Below are 12,033 nucleotides of genomic sequence, written 5' to 3' on the forward strand. Positions count from 1 at the left end.
TAAATCTTAAACTGCCATTTTTTGTGAAAATATTCAAAAAGTTGATATTGAATTTATCTCAAACCGCCAAAGGTGCTGTGGACTCATGAGATCTGTGGTTCAGTCATCCAGGGCCAGAACATGTGAGCAGTTATAAACAGAAAAGGAAGTAAACAGAGGAAGCATTAACAGAATTTAGAATCCACAGTTCACATCAAATATAATAATCCCAACCATTGGAAGACTTCCAAGTTAGTTAAATCAGCTCAACGGGAACGTTCATATTTTACCTTTTTTTTCCCTTAGGCGAAAGAAATAACTGTCAGTGACTGTATATATCCCAGCCATGGAAACAGTCTGAAATGCTCCCAGTCACAATGGTCTTTGGAATATATTAGCGTATGCTCTAAACTGCACTCTATCAGCACCTACCCCACCAAAGGAATCACAGAAAATACTTAAGGATGGATTTCGTATCACTCACTAACTGAGTGATACGAAACATTGATTCTTTTGCAACCGAGCAAAATGGAGGCTATGCAGCACAATTCTCTAACATACGATGTGGCAAACTCCAAAGCTTCCATTCACTGTCTGAGTGAGTCAAGTTCATTCTTTCAGAGGGATAGACTTGGACTAGTGACTAATAGAGAGGATAGGTACTGCAAAATAACCAACAGCCTTCTCAGCAGCCTAACTCTCTCATGAGGTTACACTTTCAGGGCCCCACTTGTTTTAATATACTTCACTTGATATCCACAAACATAAAGGAGTTTATGATATAACACTAGATGGTGCACTGGAGCAACAGGCATCTCAGACAAAAACTGACTGAGCTGTGCCCTTGGAGCCCATCAGCAGCTTGAAGAGCTCTTTAACGCAGTGAAGTCAGATTAATGTCGACTCGAATTTGATCTCTCTCTTTGTGGAAGGCCTTTTCAAATGAAGAACAGCGTTTTTCCTGGAAGCCCCTCTACTGGTATCTGCAAAAACGCTGCACCCGCCTCCCCGCCACCAAGCTGAGGCGGGCATGCACGCAAAAATGTGCCAGCTGAAGAACAGTCTCCAATCACTTAAACCTTATCGCTAACCTTTGCCAGAACAATCAGCCACATTTTTCTCTTTCAGAAAAAAACAACTGCCAGCTTGAGACTGCATACCTCAGGCCAGGGAAAAGAAGTCAAGAGTGATGTTTGTGACAGCACGTGTTGGACTTCTGTTTTTATTTTCCAAAGAAGCTGAAGGCTGTCTCTGACAAGTAGCTGAATAAGGGTACTATGACCTGACACTGCGTGTTTGACAAGTTTAGGTGCATGCTCATGATTTCACTTCAACAATGGGGAAACTATAGCCAGCAGGTAGCTCAACTGCTCCATGTAAGAACGGCTGAAAAGTCCTCTTCACGGTAGGCTGAGGCTCAAAAGTCCCTGCTTTTGGCTTCTTGCTCTTTTTTTGACAATAGAGCCAACTGAATCTTTAAAAGCAAACATCTGACAAACAAGATTTAGTTTTCTCCTAAAGCATGTTCACATGCTGAGCGAATGTGTGCATTAAGACGCATGCACAGAGCCACCAAACCCCTTCATCTGCAGTGGAAATTGTTGTGACTAAGCAATATGGTGGCAATTGATGTAAACAGGAGTAAATTGATTAGTGAGTCCAAGGAAAACTATCTGCAACCCATTTGAAAAAATTAACCATGTGGTTTAAAACTTGCATAAAATTAGAGCCAGCCAAGGACATCACCTACATTTATAGTGAGATACTTCTTTAACCACGATCTGTCTCTTTCTCAGGCTTCCAGAAAGTCAGCCATGTAGTATTTGTGTAGTCCAGCTAATAGAGTGAACAGTCACAGAGCAAAGGGGTAAAACCGTACTCTCCCCGGCAAAAGTAAAAGGACCGAGGTAGCTCAGAAGAGGCTAGCTTTTTACTGCAGGGTTTGTGGCTCGATTATGCTGATGGTTGTTGGATCCTCGGCTCCACCCATCCTTGAGCAAGAAAAGAAACGTTTTATATAACTCTTAATGGTAGTGCTGTTTAAAAGGAAAAATAAATCATCGCGGTACCCCAACTGTGTTCAAACAGGGGATATCTCTGTTCAGCCTGACCTATCCACTTCAAAAACACACACCACCCACTTATAATGTGTGTTTGGAGCGACACTTGAGTGTTCACCTCCAATTGTGCCGTGAACACACTTTAAATGACACACATCCCGGACACTCAGTTACTCCCCCCCTCACCCCTCACACTTCAAACTCGCACACATATACACTATCCTCCTATCTTGCCAGCATACCCCTTGGGTGTCATGGTGTCCCCATGGCAACCTATATTTACCCCACTTGACTGCAGATGAGAGCAGACCTCAGTTTAGCAGCAGCTGTGGATTTTGGAGACATTTACACAAACGTGAACAAGGACAGCAAGACGAGGAGAGAAAGAGGGAGACTGTGAGAGCTTTTCTTTCTGGAAGTAAGCACATGAAGACATATGAAACCGGTAAAACATTTGTTTGCTGTTGCTAAGCACACAACCTCCTAATTCAGCATATGCCTTGATGCTCATATTACTAGCCATGTGGTTTAAAAACCACACCCCACTGCGATGCCAATAAATCGACTCCGTTAATGTCAGCCTGCTTTCTCTGCACTCACAGCCAAACTCATGCAGAACACTACAGCAGCGCCGCAAAGTAAAACTTTTGAAGACATTATCCTAATCTCCGAGTTCCTGAAGTTTTAAATTGACGTTGATCTTTTGGAGATATAAAAAAATCATCTCGTGTTTCTTGTGCTCACTTGGAGAAATTAATCCTTACTTGGTTTGTCCTCAATGCAACATTTGCATTACAACAAGTAATTATTACTGACGGTATAATCATTGATGCTATGAGACCTGGTTTACGTGCTTATCGTGATCATTTCTGGGAAAGAGCAATATCATGACTCGGCACAACAGGATCAACAGGAGAGTAGAGTAACTAAACATAAAATAATAACCCATGGAAGACTGAGAGAAAGAGGGAAAAATCCCACCACACCCCAGCTGTGGGATGATTTCTTCGTCATGGGGATAAGGTCGCAAACACCCTTTTGCGAGTTTTACTTGAACAATGACTTGCCATGACCTCAGGCTGAGTCAGCCACCTGCAGTCCAGAAATATCTGCTTTTTCACACCCACAGGAGAGAAATCCACTCACTGGAACACTCCATCAAACCTCTATCAGACCTCTTCACCGCTTTCCTTGGCTCCCCCGTAGTGACTGTCCTCTTGTGACCAATGACAAAGACGCTTAATATAAAAACAGTTTAATAAAAACATGCCCCGGGACACGGTTATTCTCCAATAATAGAAGCTGGAAGCAGATGTCCCCGAGTGTCTGCACAGCTGGGGAAACAACCTGTCTATGTTCCATTAAGAGAGTTTGTTTGAATAAATAAGTGACATCTTGGCCAAATAATTATTTGAATCATCTGGAAAAACTCACTTTTGGGGTCTGTCCTCCTTGTCATTTCCAGTTACATTTGAATGAATAGTTGGTTAACTTATCAAGAACTTGTGAATGAAATTCATTGCTTCTTGAGTACATATCAGACACTTCTGCACTTGAGTAAACGGATAATTCATTGATTTGAAGAAATGTATCAGCTTTGAGCAACATAACTAAAGTAACTGAACATCTACTATTCAAAATACACAGAAAAACAAAAACAGTATTTACAACAGTATTTAAAAGGTTTATATGTGTAAACATTCCAGTTTTTTCATCGTACTCCAGATATGGTACAAGTAACGCTCCTAAAGGGAAAAACAAGCCCTGAGGAAGAAGGAAAGGAGTTCAAGGTTTAGTCAGCAGGGGAAAAGATGGCCCAAAGCATCTATGCATGGAGAATAGAATGAGAGGGACTAGAAAGGACAAATGGATGGAGTTCAACTCTAAAGAGGAAAGAAAGGAGATCATGAAATTTAAAACAAGCACAACGGTAAGGAAAGACACTGTAATTAGTCTCTCTAATTCCCTATGCTGCGTGTTTAATTAGAGAGAGATCCCACTGGAGAGACTTGAGGAAAAACACTTATGTTGGCACAGCTTTTACTGTAGGCACCCCAGGTTCCTTTGATTTGATTACAAGTAAGTGTTAGGTGTCAGTAAAATTAGGCAAGGACTATTTTCTCTAAGGTTCTCACCACTGAATCAGCATGCAGACGGAAAAACTATTTAAATTCAAGCTACGCTTCTCGCATTTATTGATGGCGTTTGGATAAGAAGACACACATCAGAGACACCGATGTCACCATAAACAAGGAATATACTTGTGCGCACGCCCTCCATCGCTTTAAAAATTATTTCATGAAAAGGTTACCTACTACTTTTAAAAAAAAGTTGTTTTGTTTTCTCTGTAATGCAAAAAGAAACTACGCTAAGAGCACGCACTTTCACAACTTGTACATTAGACACCCTTACGGTATCACTGCTATGGCACTTCATCCAATCTGTGCGCACACACACGCACACACACATATGCAGTCCGTCTGTCTTCCTCCCTGACGAACACACATACCACAGTGACTAACATATGAGAGCAGGCTTCCAGAAATAAACCCGAGCAGCTCATAGCAGCTGCATAAAAACAGACAGATACAGTCTGCTGCTGACACTTGACACTGTCGAATGTACAGGCGGATCTTTGTCGTTAGTAGGTGCCAACAAGGGCTTTTGTTCAGCAGACAGAGGTTGGCAAAGAGCAGACCTGATAGTGCAGTGGGGCCTTAGGAGCAATACAGTCCATGAATACAACGTGTCAACATATCTCAAACTTTTCAACTATGGCACAATGTGACTGTTGAGTGAATATACAGTGCACCAAAACTATTTGCCTACTACTGAATATTACCCATTACTGTACAACAAACGTCCTAATTGTTAATGAAAAGGGTAGCGCTTATGAATTTAATTAGAGCTAACGATCATTCTTTTAACAACCACAAGCTATTGCGCTGCATTTCTCCCACACACTGATCTCTTATTAGACCCATTAAAGGTTTTACCTTAATGCTTTTGATTTGGCATGTACAGAGGTGTGCTCGGTGTGTGCTTTGGCCAAGCTCCATTAGCTACAGAACAAGCTTGTGGAAGCCCTGCATCCCTTTAAAACAGGATGGCCTGCAAAATGGATGCCGATATCACCAGATGCAGACTGTAGCACTGCCAACAGCACATAGCCTCAAATACAGGCTCTCTCATCAGTCTTAAATTTCAGAGGAGCTAAATTTAACCCATCATAAAATAACCCTAAATATCCAGCTGTGACCATGTGCAAAATTCCCTCTTCGCTTAAAGGAAATACAGGATAGATTTACAAAGAAATAAGGGAGAGAAAAATAGGGAACTCCCTGACTCGGCAAAGCTGACCTGCTGGCTGACCACATGAACCTCCAGCTGGGAAAAGACACAGTATTTTCTAAATATGTGTGGACTAAAAAAATAAAAGAAATAACAAAAAAGACAAACGTGGCATAGAAATCTTACGCTCAGATTCGATGCTCAAACTGAGAGTCCCATGGGTACAAATTCAAATCTATAAACACATACACGCCAGCTAGTACCGGGTGTCACTCATTCATCCAGTGTTCACGAATACACACACACACGCACACACACACACACACACACACACACACACACGCACACACACACACACACACACACACACACACAGGAACTGGAACAGGACAGTTTGACCAGCCAGTAATTATCTCTGGGCGTGTGCTGAGGATAAACAGACAGTTGTTATCCCGTCCCATCCTGCATTTAACTACCAAATCTATATTTCACAGGAACAGGTGTTATGCAAATGACAGATCTATTCAAAATAAATTGTGTAACCTACCAAAAGTGAAACAGATGGCAGCACAAATCCACTCAATGTGCTTTATGAGACACTCTCAAAAATCAAGAAATAGGAAAATGCACCATGCCTGTCGGAAAATAAGTGTCCACATGTGAGGTTGGAGATGGGTGATCATTACTGGGGAAAAGCCGTGTGACCAAAGTAAACTCACAAGGTTCTGACGCCTCACATGTTTGCGTCTCTAAAACAAGACAGACTAAAGAACAGAAAATTCCTATTAAACCTATGGGCAGCTCAGTAAAACGCTTTGAAGAATGGAAACACACACGCGTGCGCACGCACGCACGCACGCACGCGCACACACACACACACACACACACACACACACACACACACGAGGAATGCTGTCAATTTAAAGTTAACTTATGTGGTTCCTCTTTAATTCGTCCACCACTTATTTACGTCGGTCCTTTGCTTCCTTACTGCTCCTCGACGCCAAAATCAGGACCGTGTAATAAAACCACATTAGAAACGTCTTGACTAAACTTCATTGAGCGCACAAACGAGCACACGGGCAGTCAGTCTCAGACACACACAAACATATCAGGTCCAGACATGCAAAGGAAAACATCAGTGTGCTAATTAGGACTGTTATGTATGCTGCAGACTTCAAGAGACGCGGCTACGGCGAGTTTAGTCGAAACCCAATTAGCTCACAGGATGCTCCAGCCCGTACGAAGGAGCAAAGACAAGCCATTTTCACACGGGGGTTGCACTTTATTGCCTCTGCTGATCCCAATTCCTTACCTGGAGAAGGCAAAAAGAATGGCGAGGCGCAAAAGTGCAGCAGTCCTCGACTTGAACAAGCAGTGTGAGAAAGGTTACAGAATCAGGGGCAGATGCACACCAGTCAAATCTTCTGCCAATGATAAATGGTAATGGATTTTTAATGATATTCATTTTTATACTAGTGAGAAACCACAATTTAAGTCTCGGCTTTAACTAATCTTGATCTCAGAGTAAGGTGGGAAATCACTTGGTCTCCGAGGACAGAGGAAGCTGCCCGAACCAAGGCTTCATTCAGGCCACCTTTCCTCCACAAGTGAAGGACAAACTCAGGCTTTCTAAGCACCGGCGCGCACACTTAGACACAAACACACACATAAGCACCCACTGCTTGGATTTCAATTGCCAGGTACAAAAGCACTCCACTTCCCACAAAAGAGCAGTCTCATCTTTCTTCGTATGTCAGCTCAGTGACCATGCTGGGTGTGTGTTCACAAAGTTTTATGAGCTGCGTTTCATTTGGACCGCGACGTGTAATAAAGTTGCTACGCTCGGCATGGTGACGCAAGAGAGATCGTAACACAAAAGAAGTCGTCATGGCAATTTACGTGGAGAGAAATGTCCCACACTGACCTGGAAAAAGACATTTTGGCTGCAGCGCCCGGCAGACTCTGGCCGCTTCACTTTGTAATTTTGGCCAAAAAGCTCTTAAGTGTCTGAAAACACGGTAATTAAGAGTATCAAGTTAAAGGGTTAGTTACTTAAAAGATCAGAAGGGACACACACACACTAGAACCTTTATTCATATCGTCAGCACTGTGTCTAGTCAATTTCTACAGGTAATGACTGAAGTTCACCCAAGGTTTGTATCTAACAATAGCCGCTGTTGAGCCATAATCTCACACCTACAGTTCAGAGACCACAGCAAGATGGCTTTGTTCAGAGGGTTCTGAGGGACAAAAATTCACAACCATTGCATGAAGCATATCATGATTCTGAGATAGGGTCACATCTGGTCAACGAACTATTCACAAAGACAGCACTCACTCTTCTTTCGGCTATACCTGAGCCAATCAGCTCAGTAATCTTCATCATAATGTAAAATAAGGAAAAAGGGAGGCAACTGAAAGCCAGTTTGGGAGTCAAATAGTGCTCGTTGATGATGAAGAGTTCATTGTTGACATGCTCAGGTGATGTTTGCCTATGATGACATGGGAGGGGGGGGGGTAAACACTACAGTGCCATATTGCCATTTGTACAGCCGCCTCTTGACCAAACAAATTCAGACATGTGTGGCTTCATTGTATTCAAGTGTCTCGTAAAAGATATGTGCTAACAAAAACGGCAGCAGCGTGGTGTCAACACGTCATTCAGAATCAATCTTCATGAATGGACAGGATACTAGCCAAGCCCGAACAACTCTGTTAACAAGATACTCCCGGACGACACAGTAGCTGTTGTTGCTCCAGCATCGGGTCTTTTACAGTCTAACCCGTTGTGCTCCTACACTTCTCGGTCCTGTCCTGCTGGAACACTCCATGTCAGCACCGACCATGGGCGCCACATTGTTCACTGAACGCTCATGTCCGTTTGTTTGTTTCTGACAACGGGAACAATTAAAGACACCTGCGGCGGGAACTCTAACGACCACAACTAGCAAAAACACAGTGTCGAGACGAAATTTGAATTGAGCTCCCCAGTGGGGGAATTTATACAAGACCTAATGCGAGGACTCGCAATTATTGAACATGATGCTGAGGCGAACTGCCATAAAAATTAGAGCCAGAATTTCGTTTGACTTACGTAAACCACCAGAGGAGCAATGTATAGATTAAGTACCAATATTTACACTGTAAACGTTTTCAAAGACTTACCCTAAAGGCGGTTTTGAGGACTCTGTCATTGCTGTGATTACGGTGTCAACTTCAGCCAAGCGGTGCTCCAACAGGGCAACACAGTCCACTGTTGCTCTTAAACTTGGTGTTTATCCATGGCGTTATCACCTGCCAATGAGCACATCAAAAGTAAATTAATTTTCGGCCGGCTTTGCTCTCTCACATCATCTCACTCGATAAGTACGCTGGGGTATGTTCTCAAGAAAATAACTTTCTCGTGTATGAAAGGGCTCTTCAAGTGACAGAGCGTAAACAGACTGTTAACAGTCCGCAACGGCCGCTGAGTGTCCGCGGCGACTAACCGCCACACAAAAGTCGATATATGTTCGTACTTTTCAGTCAAGCACAGTTTCACGAGAAAATAATAGCCTTACTGAGTCGTTGTCATCGACCATACAACTTGTTAAATCCACTTGATATAATCTCCGTGTCCCTGTGGCTGAATTGCCCTCTACCATTGCCAAGTTAACGAAGTAAATTAGACTTTCAAAAGCAACTTCCGGAACAGTGTTTCAAAATAAAGCTTAACAAATGAAGTGTCGAACTACGATTTGTTTTCTTAATTGTACCTTATATTAAATCATCTTAGATAATCCTTTGTACCATAGAAACCTTTTCCAGTTTCTGGGGTGGAAATTGAGGACTCCCTCCATTTCGACCATGCAAACCAGGAGCTAAACAGAGTTCTGGAGGAGAAATTTCAATGCCAAATTGTTGACTATTCAAAGCCTCAAATAGATAAACACATGCATTTTAGGAGCTTCTCGAAAATGGATGACGAAACAGAACTCAGATTGTGACAAAAAAATCTGTTAAATCACAATTACAAAATGTTAATCGTTGTTTTTCTGACAGCAGATGGCATGAATACAAACACTTAAGCAACAGATTTTAGTTGAACAGAGCTGACAAGTTATTTCTCAGGTTGGAGTTCACCTCAAGTTAAAGACATCTGAGGAGCCACATAATGCCTGTTCCAACAGATATCCTTTGAATGGTGTTACAGTGCCGCCGTCGCGGTGGCCCCCTGCCCCCCCCCCCTTTCTGTCTTCTCAAACCCCAGCTGGTCGAGGCGGATGGCCACCCTTCCTGAGTCTGGTTCTGCCAGAGGTTTCTTCCTGTTAAAAGGGAGTCGTTTCTCTCCACAGTCGCCTCAGGCACGCTCAGGCCGGGAGATTGGACCGAAAAACAAAAAGTTTTCAGTGCAATCTGTTGGTTTTCTTAGCTAGGAAATTGTTTTTGAATTGGCTCTATATGAACGAATTGGATTATTTTATGAATTATGATTATTATTAATTAATTGAATTCCAATTGGCTTGAATTGGACTTACTATCTAAGTGCCTTGAGATGACATTTGTTGTATTTGGCGCTATATAAATAAAAATGAATTGAAATTGAAATAATGCACTGCGAGCTCCAGAATGAGATTGCTCTGATTGTCACAAGAGAAGAGTGAAATTACAACAATATGTTAATCTCTGATCTCTTCACATCGGTTATATGCTCTAAAGCCCCATACACACATGTCGCTGCTATTTACTCGCTCAGCGAGTGAAGTCAATAGAATGTCTATGTGTTCACGCGAGGCGAGGAGGCGTAGAGTACAAGCGATGCGATGTGGGCGGATTCCGAGATGAATTTCAACTTCGAGCGACGCGAGTAAAGCGAGTAAAAGTGAGTAGCCAATTAAAATGCAGAATACAGATTATTGACAGATGACGTTCCCCCAGTTTTCTCCAAACAGTGGCCACCCAACTTCTACACACCAAGTCAGCAAAAGCACCCAAGCGAGTGGCGAGTAGGCGAGTGAGCGAGTAGCGAGTAAATAGCAGCGACGTGTGTGTATTAGAGCATACCGATGAATACTGTATGAATGCAAAATCTTTTTGCATTCATACAGTTGAAATGGATTTCCTCATTCGTAGGCTGGCTTGATTAAGTAGGGCACCGCCACCTGTACCAAAGACAAACAAGGCAACAGCAGTCATGATTTGGAGCAAATCAAACTTTCTAAAATAAAAACACTTTACTCCCAAAAAAGTGTGCCACGTGAACATATTTGGAGTTGAAGTGGCTGAAGCGGACTTCTTGGGTTTACTGTAGGCTCAGCCTGACAGTGCAGAGACTTCAGTGAGCACTGACAGGGCAGAGCACCATCTTTAATTTGCCTTTTCTACCCAGAACCTTAGGTCTCGTTGCTAATGCAACAGACCTGGTAATCAAATTTATTTATTTTTTTGCTCCTGGAGACAGGAAAAATAAATAAAATCTGGGCTTGTCATTTAAGTTCTGGGTACTGTTGATTAAAATTAAAATTTTCAGTGGTGTTGCACTTGAACTCTAAGTCCAATAGGCTATATCAAATGGCCGCTTGCACATTCATGTACAGTTTATGGAAAGCCTCTTTAATGTTGAGTATGTGCCTCATTATTTACACAGGATTTTATATTTTCTGATTTTGCAAATAAACAAATCTGCAAAGTTAACTAATAGGGCCATGCCCCCATTTATGGGTTTTTAATTTCCTCAAGTTCAGTGCCTCCATCATGCCTTAAGTAGTATTTTATTTAGAAGGGGATGCTAGATGGTTTCCTGTATTTTTTTGAACGTCTATGTTTAACTTCACGCACATCTCTAAAGCCCCGCCTTCGTCAGCAGATCTCACGCCAATCATCCTCGCCGGGAATTCGGTGAACGCCACACACGCACGCACACACACACGCACGCACACACCAAAAGTGATAAACACAAAACAATGACTTTTAGGAGCTGCACACAGAGCTGATTCGTTCTTTCACTTGGTCAACCCGTGGTTTAAATAAAGCGCCCATGGGGTCCATACATCCACAGCAATGGCTCATTGAAATTCAATGAGAATTCAAAACCCTTCTCCCAGCGTGCTTTGTGCATTTTTTTTTTTTTTTTTTTTTTTGTGCAGAACAGACTGCATTTTTTCACCACAGGGGGTCACCACTGCCTCACGTTTCCCATCATGTATTAACTGGGCAATATAGCCAAAAAGATACTTTAAAACATTTTATTTTTATTTTTTACCTTAACTTTTACATTAACTTATTAAAAATGATACTTTTGTAAAAGCAGAAACGAGAAAGAGTACACACCAAAACAAGTTATCTAAAACAACAGCATTACACCTTCCAAATTGACTGAATTTGACTAATGATACAAACCACATTTTTATTTTTATTGGTAAAACAAGCTACTAACTAATGGAAACAACAGTCTTATAGTACCAAATATAGTTTAATTCAAGTGTAGGGCTGTAAGGCTGTGAAATGTTGCTGTATTTTTACTTATGCCTGGTTATTGAAATGTACTATTACTAAAATACTCTGTCTTTATTTCATGGTTCCATTTAAAAAAAAAAAAAGAATATGATAATGATAATAATAAAAACTTTTAAGCTCATCAGTCATTTTTATCTGTGCCAATTTTTGCTTTGCAAGTCTTAGTGTTATTTTTGACGTGTGACCCAAGAGACCCTGATAAAGA

General features: G+C 41.9%; 1 protein-coding gene across 3 annotated transcripts in view; it reads right to left on the reverse strand.

The window, feature by feature from the left end:
* The window catches only part of cobl (cordon-bleu WH2 repeat protein), a 54,215-nt gene extending 45,232 nt beyond the window's left edge, over nt 1-8,983 (reverse strand). For all 3 annotated transcript variants that reach the window (XM_075465080.1, XM_075465079.1, XM_075465081.1), the window contains exons 1-2: nt 8,894-8,983; nt 8,499-8,627 (exon numbers count right to left, since the gene is read on the reverse strand). In XM_075465080.1, coding sequence (XP_075321195.1) covers nt 8,499-8,527 — 29 coding nt within the window. In that variant the 5' untranslated portion in view covers nt 8,528-8,627; nt 8,894-8,983. The remainder of the gene's footprint in view (nt 1-8,498; nt 8,628-8,893) is intronic.
* Between the last annotated feature and the right edge of the window lie 3,050 nt (nt 8,984-12,033).

The sequence above is a fragment of the Odontesthes bonariensis genome, chromosome 5, assembly GCF_027942865.1.
Source record: "Odontesthes bonariensis isolate fOdoBon6 chromosome 5, fOdoBon6.hap1, whole genome shotgun sequence".
Classification (NCBI taxonomy): Eukaryota; Metazoa; Chordata; class Actinopteri; order Atheriniformes; family Atherinopsidae; genus Odontesthes; species Odontesthes bonariensis.